Source organism: Homalodisca vitripennis, chromosome 2 (assembly GCF_021130785.1).
Source record: "Homalodisca vitripennis isolate AUS2020 chromosome 2, UT_GWSS_2.1, whole genome shotgun sequence".
Lineage (NCBI taxonomy): Eukaryota > Metazoa > Arthropoda > Insecta > Hemiptera > Cicadellidae > Homalodisca > Homalodisca vitripennis.
The window spans coordinates 11,692,522-11,709,552 of NC_060208.1; the positions used below are offsets into that span (position 1 = coordinate 11,692,522).

At 37.2% G+C, this 17,031-nt stretch overlaps 1 protein-coding gene across 1 annotated transcript in view; it reads right to left on the reverse strand.

The window, feature by feature from the left end:
* Positions 1–17,031, reverse strand: part of LOC124355534 — a 248,782-nt gene that overhangs the window by 74,109 nt on the left and 157,642 nt on the right. The window contains exon 9 of the mRNA XM_046806698.1: positions 10,969–11,272. Coding sequence (XP_046662654.1) covers positions 10,969–11,272 — 304 coding nt within the window. The remainder of the gene's footprint in view (positions 1–10,968; positions 11,273–17,031) is intronic.

Below are 17,031 nucleotides of genomic sequence, written 5' to 3' on the forward strand. Positions count from 1 at the left end.
TACAAGTAAATGTGTAAGTTAGTGTAGTAATAACCGTAAACTAGCTAGACTAGTTAGTACTCGAGAAAAAGTACTCCCTGCAATCATGAGTGGCACCAATAAATGTGTATTTTTATGAGATAACAACCGAAAAAACTAGCTAGATTAGTTAATACACACAAAAATCACTCCCTGTAATCTTGAGTGGCACCAATAAATGTTTATTTTAATGTAGATAACAATCGAAAGAAACTAGCTAGAGTAGTTAGCACACAAGAAAAAATTACTCCCTGCAATCTTGAGTGATAATAATAAATGTGTATGTTAATGTAGTAACAATCGAAAGAAACTAGCTAGAGTAGTTAGCACACAAGTAAAAATTACTCCCTGCAATCTTGAGTGGTACCAATAAATGTGCATATTAATGAGTAAAAATCGAAAGAAATTAGCTAGAATAGTTAGCACACAAGAAAAAATTACTCCCTGCAATCTTGAGTGATACCAATAAATGTGTATATTAATGTAGTAACAATCGAAATAAAACTAGCTAGAATAGTTAGCACACAAGTAAAAATTACTCCCTGCAATCTTGAGTGGCACCAATAAATGTGTATTTTTATGAGATAACAACCGAAAAAACTAGCTAGATTAGTTAATACACACAAAAATCACTCCCTGTAATCTTCAGTGGTACCAAAAAAATGTGTATGTTAATGTAGTAACAACCGAAATAACTAGCTAGGCGAGTTAACACACAAGACAAATTACCCATTGCAATCTTGAGTGGTACAATAAATGAGTCAGTTAGTCATACCATACGTAACAAAAAAATTGAATATTAACATATTTAACTAATTTATTTATAAAACAAGGATTTTAAATTCGTTAATTTAATGTGTCACATTATTTACTAATTGAATTGAAATTTCTTTACCACATGAAGCATTAACAAATCTAAGTTAGTTATAAAGATTAATTCGTGCCTTCATCTTAACCTACCCAGGTTTTGTTTTTGTTCATGGAGAACCGAAAGTGATTATCTTGTAGGCCACAAGCAAGATAAAAAAACTATTCCAATTTATTTATTACGTATATTATTTAATAAACACCTGGCACCAATTAACTATCACTATAAAGTTTGTGTAATGAATTATGTCTAAACAAATAAACACAATTGTCAGTTTTTCATGGAAATTGAAAAGCTAAGTCATATTATACTACGGTATAACTAACTATAACACAATTTCTCTAAAACAATAGTTGCAGATGCACTGTAGCAATAAAGCTGTAACAGACGTTTCGAAAACATCTCCTTCCATATTTAGGTACAAATCACTAAAACGTAGGTCATGCATGCATGAATGAAAGAAATATAAACACCGCTGTTCCATAAAACCTATCCCTGTAAACCCAAGTTCGAGTTTCAAAACACAGCACTGTGTATATCCCCCACCCCCCCCCCCCCCCACCCCCCCCCCCCCCCACCCCCCCCCCCCCCCACCCCCCCCCCCCCCCACCCCCCCCCCCCCCCACCCCCCCCCCCCCATTACAGACTGGTCGGTGTTTGTGTCAGCACAACGTTGTATCTCTAAACATTTACCATATTGATACACTTTGTCATTATTAGCGTTTTGGTAGCGTTAGGGTTGAAATTTGTTCCAACGATGACTGTGCTGGGAATGTTACAGACTGGTCGGTGTTGTGTCAGCACAACGTTGTATCTCTAAACATTTACCATATTGATACACTTTGTCATTATTAGCGTTTTGGTAGCGTTAGGGTTGAAATTTGTTCCAACGATGACTGTGCTGGGAATGTTACAGACTGGTCGGTGTTGTGTCAGCACAACGTTGTATCTCTAAACATTTACCATATTGATACACTTTGTCATTATTAGCGTTTTGGTAGCGTTAGGGTTGAAATTTGTTCCAACGATGACTGTGCTGGGAATGTTACAGACTGGTCGGTGTTGTGTCAGCACAACGTTGTATCTCTAAACATTTACCATATTGATACACTTTGTCATTATTAGCGTTTTGGTAGCGTTAGGGTTGAAATTTGTTCCAACCATGCCTGTGCTGGGAATGTTACAGACTGGTCGGTGTTGTGTCAGCACAAACGTTGTATCTCTAGAAATTTACCAGTGTGCTACACTTTGTCATTATTAGCGTTTTGGTTAGCGTTAGGGTTGAAATTTGTTCCAACGATGACTGTGCTGGGAATGTTACAGACTGGTCGGTGTTGTGTCAGCACAACGTTGTATCTCTAGAAATTTACCATATTGATACACTTTGTCATTATTAGCGTTTTGGTAGCGTTAGGGTTGAAATTTGTTCCAACGATGACTGTGCTGGGAATGTTACAGACTGGTCGGTGTTGTGTCAGCACAACGTTGTATCTCTAAACATTTACCATATTGATACACTTTGTCATTATTAGCGTTTTTGGTAGCGTTAGGGTTGAAATTTGTTCCAACGATGACTGTGCTGGGAATGTTACAGACTGGTCGGTGTTGTGTCAGCACAACGTTGTATCTCTAAACATTTACCATATTGATACACTTTGTCATTATTAGCGTTTTGGTAGCGTTAGGGTTGAAATTTGTTCCAACCATGCCTGTGCTTGGAATGTTACAGACTGGTCGGTGTTGTGTCAGCACAACGTTGTATCTCTAAACATTTACCATATTGATACACTTTGTCATTATTAGCGTTTTGGTAGCGTTAGGGTTGAAATTTGTTCCAACCATGCCTGTGCTGGGAATGTTACAGACTGGTCGGTGTTGTGTCAGCACAACGTTGTATCTCTAGAAATTTACCATATTGATACACTTTGTCATTATTAGCGTTTTGGTAGCGTTAGGGTGGAAATTTGTTCCAACGATGACTGTGCTGGGAATGTTACAGACTGGTCGGTGTTGTGTCAGCACAACGTTGTATCTCTAGAAATTTACCATATTGATACACTTTGTCATTATTAGCGTTTTGGTAGCGTTAGGGTTGAAATTTGTTCCAACGATGACTGTGCTGGGAATGTTACAGACTGGTCGGTGTTGTGTCAGCACAACGTTGTATCTCTAAATATTTACCATATTGATACACTTTGTCATTATTAGCGTTTTGGTAGCGTTAGGGTTGAAATTTGATCCAACGATAACTGTGCTGGGAATGTTACAGACTGGTCGGTGTTGTGTCAGCACAACGTTGTATCTCTAGAAATTTACCATATTGATACACTTTGTCATTATTAGCGTTTTGGTAGCGTTAGGGTTGAAATTTGATCCAACGATAACTGTGCTGGGAATGTTACAGACTGGTCGGTGTTGTGTCAGCACAACGTTGTATCTCTAGACATTTACCATATTGAAAACACTTTGTCATTATTAGCGTTTTGGTAGCGTTAGGGTTGAAATTTGATCCAACGATAACTGTGCTGGGAATGTTACAGACTGGTCGGTGTTGTGTCAGCACAACGTTGTATCTCTAGACATTTACCATATTGATACACTTTGTCATTATTAGCGTTTTGGTAGCGTTAGGGTTGAAATTTGTTCCAACGATGACTGTGCTGGGAATGTTACAGACTGGTCGGTGTTGTGTCAGCACAACGTTGTATCTCTAGACATTTACCATATTGAAACACTTTGTCATTATTAGCGTTTTGGTAGCGTTAGGGTTGAAATTTGTTCCAACGATGACTGTGCTGGGAATGTTACAGACTGGTCGGTGTTGTGTCAGCACAACGTTGTATCTCTGTGGCGTTTGCCACTTTATTTTGTTGGTCTTTGGACGGACCCCCCGGGAGCTGTTTCCTTACAGCTGGTCGAGCCATCTGTTTTGCCAGATGGTTGTTCTCTTTCTAGATGTTTCTGTGGCTTTCTGGCTTTTTATTGGTTCTAGTATTTTCAGGTTTTCTAGATATCTGGAATTAGGTTTCTTGTCTCTCTTCTCTTCGGACTTCGAAAGGGCAAGGACATCTTGGAGTTTTCTGTGGTCGGAGTTACAAAATCAAAGCTGGGCTGCCACCCGCTCCCTCTACGAACCGGCACGGTGTTTTGGTGTTAATATCGTATGCCTACCTTCCAATCAACGTTTCACGACCTCGTTTAATATTTAGGACCCAGTCTTTCCAAATTCAGTTTTCGAATATCGTCGCAAAATTGGTAGCAGAGCGTGGTTTGAAATGGAAGGCTAGGCTTGCCGGTGGGAGCGGAGGAATTCTACACAGCTATGAGAGCTAAGTCCTAGTTTTAAGTTTTTTTAAAGGGGTAGACGTTTTTCTAAATTTTTTTTAGTTTTCTAAATTTTCCTTACACTGCCTTTTTTTACTCAAAATGTTAAACTTTTTCGAAGTAGCTTGTTTTTAATGTGCAGGTCTGAGCCAAGCAGTTCTTGCAACCAACTGCTACCTAAGCCTAGTTGTGTAATAATTGAACATGTGAGTGGCAGTATTTCTTAAACTTTAGTAACTTATTCTCACTAATTATTTAGGCATAGGTATTTGGTTGATTTTTTTCTAGCTTAAAATTTTACTTTAAACCAATTTTAATAAATTTTTTTTCTCTCTCACCAAGTTAACTCTTAACCTAACTTTTACTTTCACCTACAGTGTAGCCTGTTGCCTTAAACATACCTGGTACTTAATTACTTGTGCTTTCTAAACTTTAATTAGCACCTTTTAGTATTTTAATTTAAACTTTGGCTCAGATCTGTGCAAGTAAAGTCGAAGGATTTCATAGATGCTGTTGGTGACTGCGTATTGTACTGCCGCCTATGTATAGCCTACCTTTTGTTTTTAAAGTTCTTAGCTTTCTGGTTAATATTTGAAAACCCCCATTCAGTTTCACCAGATTATTTACTTTGGGTTGGCTTATAATTAAAAGTGTTCTTTTTTTATATAACTTGCTTTCCTTCTGATATTTCATCTCTACTTCTGATTTAATTAAAATTTTTAACCTTTCCACACCTACCCTTAGTTTCCAAATGCAATTAATTGTTGTTATTCTAGGATTTAATTAATTATTTAGTTATTTATTTATTCTTCCAGCGGATTTTACTCCACTTGTACATGTTTTAAGTTGATAAGAGTTTAAATTTTTAATAGCACTAATTTGATGATTTTGTCTACTGCGTTGAATTTATTCGAGTCTTACACAATTTTGTTAATTAATCTTAGTCTATACACAAGGTAAGTGAAGTGTTACTGTTAAATTTATCTGATAATTTTTCTACTTAGAAACATGTCAAACTTTTATGTAGGCCTATGCTATTTGATTGTTCGGGGCAGTTCAAGCTTAAGGGGTTGATTTAGTCTAACAGTTTGCAAATTTTTTTCTAAAACCTTCTTCAAAACTTTAATGTTATTGTAAAAATAATAATTCTTTCATAGTCTATTATTAAAAGCCCTTTGATTCTTTTGACTAGTGCCTGTTTAAATTAAAAACAGTTAAAAGTTAATATGGAGTACACCTTTAGTTTCAACTAGTATTGAAAGTAACATAGGCCTAGGCTTGTTTTGTAATTTTTATGAAGTTGCAGCTTGGGGTTGGATTTGACGTGCTGACATACATATAAGTGATTTAATTACTTACAAAACTAAACTTTCTTTCCAAAATGTTGAAAACATCCTTTCTTTTACAAACTTTTAAAACTATAGTTTGCCACCTTGAGGGTTCACTATTTTATAATATACCAAACCCTAGTGGACTCTTTGGATTGATTGATATGTCAGCTTGCTTGATTCAGTTCAATGGCTTCTTACAATCGTTGACGCCTTTTCAAAATATACAGTGATTTTGCCTGCTAAAAATGCTACCGCTCCTACTACGGTGAATCTTTTGCATAAGGGCTTGTTCGCGTATTTTGGCTTCCCCTCACAACTCGTCACCGACCGTGGTGGTTGTTTCAAATCCAGACAGTTCGATAACATGTGTCTGGAACTTGGTATCAAACACGTTATGACCTCGCCATATTATCCGAAGCCGTCAATTGCTGAAAGAGTTAATAAAAACCTCGGCGTTGCCTTGAGAATTTTCCATTCTCAAAATCATACTGACTGGGACACTAATCTCCATTTATTCCAAGTCGCTTTTAATTCGGCTAAGCATGAGTCAATTGGCACCTCTCCTGCTGAAATTTTCCTTGGCTACAAAATTACTTCTCCCCTGGAAAACATTTGGAATTTGGATGATCTCCTCCAAACACAAGATTCCAGAGACATGCAGAGGAGATGGTCTCAGGCCTTGGATCGGTTGGAGGTTGCACACCGAAAAGTTGCTCGGCAGTACAACCAAGGTCGTTTACCAGTTAATTTTCGTATCGGTGATTTGGCAATGTTTCGACGAGTAAATTTGAGTAATGCGGCTAATCAAATTTCAGCCAAACTGCAACCTCTGTGGTCACGCCCTCTGGTTATTCATGATTTTACCTCTCCAGTCACCGTGACATTGAGGTGTCCCAAGTCAGGGAAACTTATTAGGTCGGCCCATGTTTCCCACCTAAAGAAATATTTTGGGCCTATCTAAGACCAAAGCACCGCTGCCGGGACGTTTATAGGGATGGTTTAGGGCATAGTGATGTTAGTTTAGTTTTTTCCCTCCTCCTTCTTCTTCTTCTTCTCTTCCTTACACCACATTAACACTCTGATACTTTTACTCCTCTTCTTTTACAGTACATATACACGGGGGGATCAGGATTAGCATTGGCTGTTTAGAGAATTTTTTTTGCTTCGGCAATTTTTCTAGGCTGTACATTGGGAGCGAATTTTATGTTTATTTATTTTTAACATTCCCTAATGCAGTCGCGCAGCCTGCTATCCTTGGTTCGGCCAACCCATTACATTTTACAACACAAGCTTACATTTTCTTTCCCTTTTCCTTTTCTTTGTCTTTCTCTTGCTTAGTAGGGTCAGTCTTTTGGCAGTAGGTGGAATTCTTTGTTATTCAGCTAAGTTAGCAGCGATGGATAGGTTTAGTTTTTATTGTTGAAAATTTTGTTGAAGATTGTAGTTTGTCTATATATTTTTTGTAGTTAGTTGTTGTTGTTATCTCTTTGTGTCTTTAAGACTTTATAATTTTGTCTCTGAAGCTGCTAAATGTTCCAGCAGCTATCTTATTTATTTGCTGTTTAGTGTTTATATTGGAAGTGTTTTTTTTACTGTTGTTACTGTTATCCTTTGAAGGCTTTTTTTATTGTTATTGTTTTAGAGGTTTATTGATTCTTAACCTAATTTTGTTGGGTTTTGGCCCAGTTAGTTTTTTTTGGGTCTCTTTTCCGTAGGTTTCAGGGTTTTTTTTTTGCCTTTCCTGGCCAACACTTAGAAACTGTTGTTTTTTTTGTTTTTAAAGTTCCTAATTAAACCACTTTACCACGACCAAATGATTTCCTTACTCCGTTAAGCTCTTCCCGTAGCTCTACAGTTTTTCTTTCACGCCTTTTAAGAGCCTGAATTTATTTGCTCCAAGTCTCTAAATTTAAAAAACTAGTATGGAAAAATAAAACTTTATTTTGTCTTTTCCCACTGGCCACCAATTTTTTTTCTCAGCCGTCCCGTAGGGGGAGGAGAGTACTGGCCCACCTTTGCTAAATTTTGCCAGTACCAGGTTTTTACCTAATTAGCCTTTACAACACGAACTTGGGTCTGTTGATATTATGATGGGTGTAATTTTCTCATATTTTTAATTTTCGCTTTGGAATGGTCTCTTCATCCCTTCTGTTCCTCCCATCTTTGAAGAAAAAAAATACAGACCTTATGTCTGGAGTAATACTCTCCCGGTGGTCCAAGGAGTTCCGCCAGCCGTTCGGGGTTTCCATTCGGGTGCTTAAGTGGCCCTTGGGTTCCGGGGTGGAGATACCCGGATGGTGGAGACTTTAGGAAGTGCTTTGGCTAATAAGCTTTGGCTAATAAGTGTACACTTATTTAATTTCCTTCCCAACCTTACTGGAACACCCTCTTGTAGCCTTTTGACCACCAAGCGTATTAGTGATGTAGAAACAAACGAAAAAACCCATCCTTGTGTCAACACTTCAGACCTTTATTTATTGGTAGCTACCACAGAAAGTAGTTAATTTTGTTCAAGTTTTTTTTACTACTACTAGGCTTTTCCTCAAGCCTCTTTAAACTAAAAAGGTTTAATCTTGAGTAGTGTGGTCAGTCGGAATGGATTCTAGCCGTTACGCTTTTGGAGCGCCTCGCGAGCGTGCAGGATATCCATACTAGAGCTATTTCTAGCTGTTTGCTAACGACAGCAGTACCAGTTGTAGTCTCTAATCTTTCCGTCCTTGTCTTCCTACCTTATCCTTTTGAGTTTTTTTTCTTTTCTCTCCCGGGGTAGAGGGGGAGGATGTGGCGTTTGCCACTTTATTTTGTTGGTCTTTGGACGGACCGGGAGCTGTTTCCTTACAGCTGGTCGAGCCATCTGTTTTGCCAGATGGTTGTTCTCTTTCTAGATGTTTCTGTGGCTTTCTGGCTTTTTATTGGTTCTAGTATTTTCAGGTTTTCTAGATATCTGGAATTAGGTTTCTTGTCTCTCTTCTCTTCGGACTTCGAAAGGGCAAGGACATCTTGGAGTTTTCTGTGGTCGGAGTTACAAAATCAAAGCTGGCTGCCCGCTCCCTCTACGAACCGGCACGGTGTTTTGGTGTTAATATCGTATGCCTACCTTCCAATCAACGTTTCACGACCTCGTTTAATATTTAGGACCCAGTCTTTCCAAATTCAGTTTTCGAATATCGTCGCATCTCTAGACATTTACTATATTGATACACTTTGTCATTATTAGCGTTTTGGTAGCGTTAGGGTTGAAATTTGTTCCAACGATGACTGTGCTGGGAATGTTACAGACTGGTCGGTGTTGTGTCAGCACAACGTTGTATCTCTAGACATTTACTATATTGATACACTTTGTCATTATTAGCGTTTTGGTAGCGTTAGGGTTGAAATTTGTTCCAACGATGACTGTGCTGGGAATGTTACAGACTGGTCGGTGTTGTGTCAGCACAACGTTGTATCTCTAGACATTTACTATATTGATACACTTTGTCATTATTAGCGTTTTGGTAGCGTTAGGGTTGAAATTTGTTCCAACGATGACTGTGCTGGGAATGTTACAGACTGGTCGGTGTTGTGTCAGCACAACGTTGTATCTCTAGACATTTACCATATTGAAACACTTTGTCATTATTAGCGTTTTGGTAGCGTTAGGGTTGAAATTTGATCCAACGATGACTGTGCTGGGAATGTTACAGACTGGTCGGTGTTGTGTCAGCACAACGTTGTATCTCTAGACATTTACCTTATTGATACACTTTGTCATTATTAGCGTTTTGGTAGCGTTAGGGTTGAAATTTGATCCAACGATGACTGTGCTGGGAATGTTACAGACTGGTCGGTGTTGTGTCAGCACAACGTTGTATCTCTAGACATTTACCATATTGATACACTTTGTCATTATTAGCGTTTTGGTAGCGTTAGGGTTGAAATTTGTTCCAACGATAACTGTGCTGGGAATGTTACAGACTGGTCGGTGTTGTGTCAGCACAACGTTGTATCTCTAGACATTTACCATATTGATACACTTTGTCATTATTAGCGTTTTGGTAGCGTTAGGGTTGAAATTTGTTCCAACGATGACTGTGCTGGGAATGTTACAGACTGGTCGGTGTTGTGTCAGCACAACGTTGTATCTCTAGACATTTACCATATTGATACACTTTGTCATTATTAGCGTTTTGGTAGCGTTAGGGTTGAAATTTGTTCCGACGATGGCTGTCCTGGGAATATAACAGATTGGTCGGTTACATAAATGGAATCCTAAACGACTATTAAATGCCTCAAACGTCAAATTTTTACAATCAAAATCGTCCAAAAATTCCTAATTTTCTCCTTATAGCCAATCATTATTAATTTATATTTTTGATGCAGAATAATGTTTTTTAATCCGTAAGTTATGTTTTTAACATCAGACATAGTGATGGTCAGAGAAAGTAACGCCTAACACAGAAACTGATATTTTTGGTATCTTGCTGATGACGTTGTCGATGGCTGTGCTCGACGATGCGGTCAATCGAGTTGGCGTGTTCACAGAACAAGTTAACCCAACAGTGGAGAGAATATCACGCAGCTGCTGTGTTAGGGGGTTGGTGTAATCTAACACGCCAATATTGAGATCTAAAATAATAATGTATTGATATTGGTTCGATTCAAGAATATTTATTAGAGAATGAGGTTTTTGAAAGAAGGCCATGGTTGATATGTACAGACAGATTATTATGATTTCCCCGTATAAACTAAAAATAATGTTCATTAAAATTCGAAGTTCAGTTCTGCACTGAAACTGTCCTAAAATAGCTGAAACTATTTTCAAATATTGATTCACCCCCTTTACGTTGTTGTCGAGTGAATGATTCAGGCAATGTATAATCTTCTGTTTAAATAAAACTAAATGTTTCAGGTTTGAACCCATGTTCAGATATGACAGATATATCTGGCTTAATTTCGTTAAAACTTTAGTAACAGGTCATCCAATTTGTTGATTGAGGACTGCGCGTTTAAGTGCACGACACTCATCAGCTCGTTGAGTCCGTAATTTTGAATTTTTGAACATTTTGTTTCGATTTTGGAATTTTTAAAAGAACGTTTGATATGCGGATGTGGTGTTGTCACTCTTTTTATACATGCATTTGGACATTGTCGTTTAAAAAAAAAATATCGACTGTTCAACAGCAGCAACTGGGACAGATGGGCTCATGACATCAGCAGAAGATAATGACATACTTTCTGAGGGAGTAGAATATGGTTCATCAACGGTTTTAACAGAGACAGACACTTCTATGTCACTTTCCTGAAGTCTTTCGATGATAGGCATTCCGTCAGCATGAACCAAAGCTTGCAAGAGCATGTTGGCTAGTGATAACTTGCCTCGTAGACTCAAATGCATCCCCTGACGTGAAAAGAACTCCTTATAACCAAGTCAAAATCCAATAACTCTACTCTCATATCTCCGGCACTTTTTCGATGTAAAAGTTGATGAGGGTGGTCTGCTGGTTGATGGGATGATTGAAGGGTAAGTGATGTCTGTGAAGGTATTGTTGAGTCAATGACGGAGATCAGCTCCACGAAGATGATCTGGCAGTTTCCACGTGAGATGTCGCTGGTACCAGAGGTTATCACATAGCAGCTTCTGGCTGGAGGTTGAGGACTGTCTGATACATCAAGCAGTCCAGCTCCAGGTTTAAATGTGGCGGCCACTTTTGTCCCCGAGATCACATAATGCTGCATCAGGCCAGCCACATGTCTATCATGATTATCATCTTCTATTGTAACAGTATTGAAAGTTGAATCCTTCTTTACTGGCTCTTGAGCTTTAGAAGATATTTTATGATTTAGTTTCTTTCTCTGTTTATTCTTTTTCTGTACGTTATCGTATTTATTTTATTTTCTTATGGGTAGTACTGCTCGTAGTACGATTTGAAGGATAAAATATAGTAGCTTTTGGGACTGAAAGCGTTTTCAGTTCTCGAAAACCACCATATTCTGCCTCTAGAATTCGAATGGAGGTCCTAAGACTTTCAACGAGACTTCATCGCAGGTTTAATTTTGGAAGTTCACTAATGACGCACCTTAGCATTCTGACACATAAATACCAACACTAATTGGTAGCATTAACATTATGACACTGTATTATTAACAGTGCCCCAGCCTGTGTTTATGAATACCTGTCCCTTCGGCACCGGTGGTCGGGAATATGAGCCGTCCTCAACATGCTGACGCACCGATGCCAACGCTAGGTGGTAGCATTAACATGATGACACTGTAAGTGACACAGTGCCTCAGCCTATGTTTATGAGCACCTCTCCCCTTGGCTTGATAAAGGTTTTACTCAGTGTATCATTGAGTAGTTCACTATGCTCTGGGTTCCTTCTATAGATTTCAGGCTTCAGGGTTTCAAAATATCCTATGTTTATAGTTGTAAAGTGCACAGCTCGATATAAAATATAAGATTTAAAACATATTTACTTTTTGCGTGTCGTAAGACCTGTGGAATATGTATTTCTGATGCACAGAGTAACAAAGTTAATATTACTGTATAGTATCCTACTATTAGTATTAATTTATATAATTAATCATAATTATTATATTAATTATGATAAAATATTGAGTTTTGGACTCTTTTATATTGATTTTTAAAGCGTTGTTCCTTGGTTTCCGGATTATAACGACACAAAATAATTATAATACGCTTATTTCTCCGTCTATTCGTGATACTATATCAATATATATTGTAGCAAAACACTTCAAGTAGTTTAAAACTCGATATCACAATAAAATTGACAAAAATCTTACGTATTACGAAATAAATTTATTTTATTTATGAGATATATCTCAATTCCGATTTACGACAGTCCTAAATAAGAATGTCTTATGAGTAAAGTAACTTGTCGAGTTTACTATTCTACAAAAGTATAAAAATTCACTAATTAGTAATAGTGAAAATTTTGCAGTATCAGAGTAACAAGCAAACACGTAGCTACACAGTGGGTTGTGTGTATAAAGCAATTAGCCTGTTTGATCATTAACGTCTTGCACTTTGTAAGAGTAAACTTAACCTCCTCGTTGTTGTGTGGCAACTTGTAACATTCGCAAACTCTCGTCGCAAAATGTGGGTTGTGTGTATAAAGCAATTATCCTGTTAGACACATTGACGTCTTGAACTTTGTAAGAGTAAACTTGACCTCCTCATTGTTGTGTGGCAACTTGTGACATTAGCAAATATGTCACTAACTGTAGGTTGTGTGTAAAGCAATTAATTATCCTGTTTGACACATTGACTTCTTAAACTTTGTAAGAGTAAACTTGACACCGTCATTATTGTGTAGCGACCTGTGACATTAGCAAACATGTCACTAACCCTAGATTGTGTGTAAAGCTATTATCCTGTTAGACATACATTGACGTCTTAAACTTTGTAAGATTAAACTTGACCTCGTCATTATTTTGTAGCGACCTGCGACATTAGCAAACATGTCACTAACTGTAGGTTGTGTGTAAAGCAATTAACTATCCTGTTTGACACATTGATGTCTTAAACTTTGTAAGAGTAAACTTGACCTCGTCATTATTTTGTAGCGACCTGCGACATTAGCAAATATGTCACTAACTGTAGATTGTGTGTAAAGCAATTATCTTGTTTAGACACATTGACGTCTTAAACTTTGTAAGATTAAACTTGACACCGTCATTACTGTGTAGCAACCTGTGACATTAGCAAATATGTCACTAACTGTGGGTTGGGTGTATGAAGCAATCATCGTGTTAAACAAATTGACGACCTGCCCTTTGTAAGAGTCAAGTTTACCTCTTCATTATAGTGTTGTGATTTATGACATTAGCAACCATTTCACTAACTGTGTGTTGTGTTTATAAAACAATTATCTTGTTTGACACATTGACGTCTTAAACTTTGTAAGAGTAAACTTGACCTCGTCATTATTTTGTAGCGACTTGTGACATTAGCAAACATGTCACTAACTGTGGGTTGTGTGTAAAGCAATTATACTGTTAGAAAAATTGACGTCTTAAAGCCCTTTGTAAGAGTCAAGTTTACCTCTTCATTATTGTGTGGTGACTTGTGACATTAGCAAACATTTCACTAACTGTGTGTTGTGTTTATAAAACAATTTTTCCTGTTAGACAAATTGACGTCTGCCCTTTGTAAGAGTCAAGTTTTACCTCTTCATTATTGTGTGGTGACTTGTGACATTAGCAAACATTTCACTAACTGTGAGTTGTGTTTATAAAACAATTATCCTGTTAGACAAATTGACGTCTGCCCTTTGTAAGAGTATACTTGACCTGTTCTATATTGCGTGGTGACTTGTGACATTAGCAAACATGTCACTAACTGTGGGTTGGGTGTATAAAGCAATTTTCGTGTTAGACACATTGACGTCTGCCCTTTGTAAGAGTCAAGTTTACCTCTTCATTATTGTGTTGGTGACTTGTGACATTAGCAAACATTTCACTAACTGTGAGTTGTGTTTATAAAACAATTATCCTGTTAGACAAATTGACGTCTGCCCTTTGTAAGAGTCAAGTTTACCTCTTCATTATAGTGTTGTGATTTATGACATTAGCAACCATTTCACTAACTGTGTGTTGTGTTTATAAAACAATTATCCTGTTAGACAAATTGACGTCTGCCCTTTGTAAGAGTCAAGTTTTACCTCTTCATTATAGTGTTGTGATTTATGACATTAGCAAACCATTTCACTAACTGTGTGTTGTGTTTATAAAACAATTATCCTGTTAGACAAATTGACGTCTGCCCTTTGCAAGAGTCAAGTTTATATCTTCATTATTGTGTGGTGACTTGTGACATTAGCAAACGTGAAGTTAGAAATTTCTATTAGAGTCCTAAACATGCATTTTTCCGAACATATGCCATCGTTCAGTGATCATGTTTCACTGAAAGATGGATAATGTCAGGAAATATCATGTTACAAAATTTTAAACGCTGTCGGACTTGACAATTGCGTAACCACTGGGCTGGTCGCTGAGTATACACACAGTCCACCAATGTATCCTGTACAGTTTAATATCGTATCCTACTCAGTATACGATTAAGCACTGTACAAATCTATTATACATATTGTATAGTTGGCTAGTACAACTTTTTAGTTCAATAATACATAATTAAACTTTCCACATTTATCTGGCGTAATTGAGCTTTATACCGTACTTATCTGTGGCAGCCAAATACGTAAAACCAAATTTGCTTTACAGCTTAAGCTTGTTGAGCAGTTTAATAAACACTTGGAAGTATTTTTACATCTCAAAAGAAAGTAGTCAGAATGCTTTTAAAATTTATCCTTTTAGACTCGTACAACGATACCTTTACGAATCTTGGATTACTGACTTTACCCTGTATCTATATCCTTGAGATCATCCTGTGCACTCAAATATGAGTTTACAGAACAGAGATGTCCCTCAGTACGTAACAAAAGGTCAAGGTCAACTTTCGAATCGAAGAACAGAACGCTTGATGTCTCAAGTTGGTGTCGGACTAATCAATAGGCTCCCCGAAGCTATCAAACAACTTAATGATAAAACATTCAAAGCTCGTGCGAAAACCCTCCTGGTGTCAAAAGCGCTTTACTCTGTTGATGAGTTCATAATGGGCAGATGAAATAAAACGTTTGAAATTCTAAAAATATTAGCCACAGTGCAACACCTCTTATTAATAATATAATATGAAACAAATCTTGATATACAGTGAAATAGCGAAATAAGTGAACAAGTATCCACGCGTTCAGATATAAATATACAATATAAAAATTATTAATATTCATAGCGATACACAGGCAACACACACTACACGATATGAATAATCGAAATTTCGTATTTTTAATAAACTCACTCCTGAATGGTGAAAAACCCTCGAGAGCTGTCTAATTTTAATACGTTAACTTTATTCTGTACTCACAAATATTATGTGGAAAACATTCAAATGTTACAAAAGCATAAGTTACTATGTAAAAATAATTGTAACAATAATTTTTATTATCTGTAAAAACTACAAAGACCTGACTGTTCTGTATATTTTTTTCAAAGATTACATAAATCTTCCTTTACGAACGTGTATGTGGCTGAGGTTAACTTGCTATCTGGAGGAACCGATCAAAAGAACTGAAAGTTCCTTATAAGGATGTAAGGACCTACGTCGCATTAATTCATTACAAATAACCTCTCTGATTTTGGGGCTCTACCCCTCTTTTATTGTAGGTAAAAAGGGTCTTTTTCGTTTAAGGGCCAGCACAAAAGACCCTAGCTTGCCTATTCAAAACTCAGATCACGTGATGCTTGCCCGCTGCGCAGCGCTTTGCGCTGCTTGCTCTTTTAGAAAAAAAATTAACTCGAGCTTGCAAAGTCCAAGCCCAGATCAACTCACCATGCTTACATACACAAAACTCAGACAGAACTGACGCAGGTTTCATTACAGGCAAAAGATAAGCGGCGCGCGTTTATCACTGATAAGATAAGACGAGTTTATACTAGAAGTAGTACCTGGACTACTACCCTACGAACTAATAACACTAAAAAAACGATTAAATGCACTGTCAGTCAGGTATAGTATGTTTGTAAGGTGCTGGCCCTTAAACGAAAAAGACCCGGTAAAAATTCTAACAAATTCTTAAATAACAATGTAATTATCCGTACATTCTTCTTTGAAGACACACACAATAAAACGGCAGTATAATCCGACTTAGGGTTTGGATCCAATGTTTTCAATTGACCATCATGTATCTGAGAAATGATTAAATGCTATTTTAAAACGTTTACATATAATTTTATATTGTACTTGAGAAGTAATAAATGGGAAGTGGGTAACAGTATGTGTAACATATGTGTAAGAAATCCCTATAGTAATGTTATTGTTCCTGTAAAACTAGTAACAAATTTATTACAGCTTGAATACGTAATATAATAGTAGCTGGTATATATCTACGCAATTTAAGTCTAAAAAATAAAGGAAACAATCAGAACGGACACGGAACCACTGTCGAAAATACGTTAATGAGGTTAGAACCCTGCAATCTTTGTACCATATTCTTGTCTTCGACCACTCACTTCCATTAGAAGGATGAAATGATCACTGAGGCCGCAGAAGCTAAAAGTGTCTTTGAGGGATTGCTATCGCCATTATTGTCCTTCCTATCCCAAATCTACTTACTTCCCAATTTCCTTTTAGGTTTTTATTTGTGCTGTTGGTTTATCGCGACATGTATATTTTTAGAACTGTCGGCTCTGGATAAATGGTTGTTTGGATGACAAACGATACGCTTGTCTTCTGTCAGTGCACCAAACCCGTGACAAATATAATGCGGCAGAGTAAAATCTGGGGTTTACCACGACGTTCATATAAGCTTACCTACATCGGCGGGGGATCATTTTACCCCTGTAATATTCCCCATCAAATATTTACAAAAGATTATAAATATATTTAGCTTCTGTATGTTTATTTCGTGTGAAAATGCATTTAAACTATTAAATGTG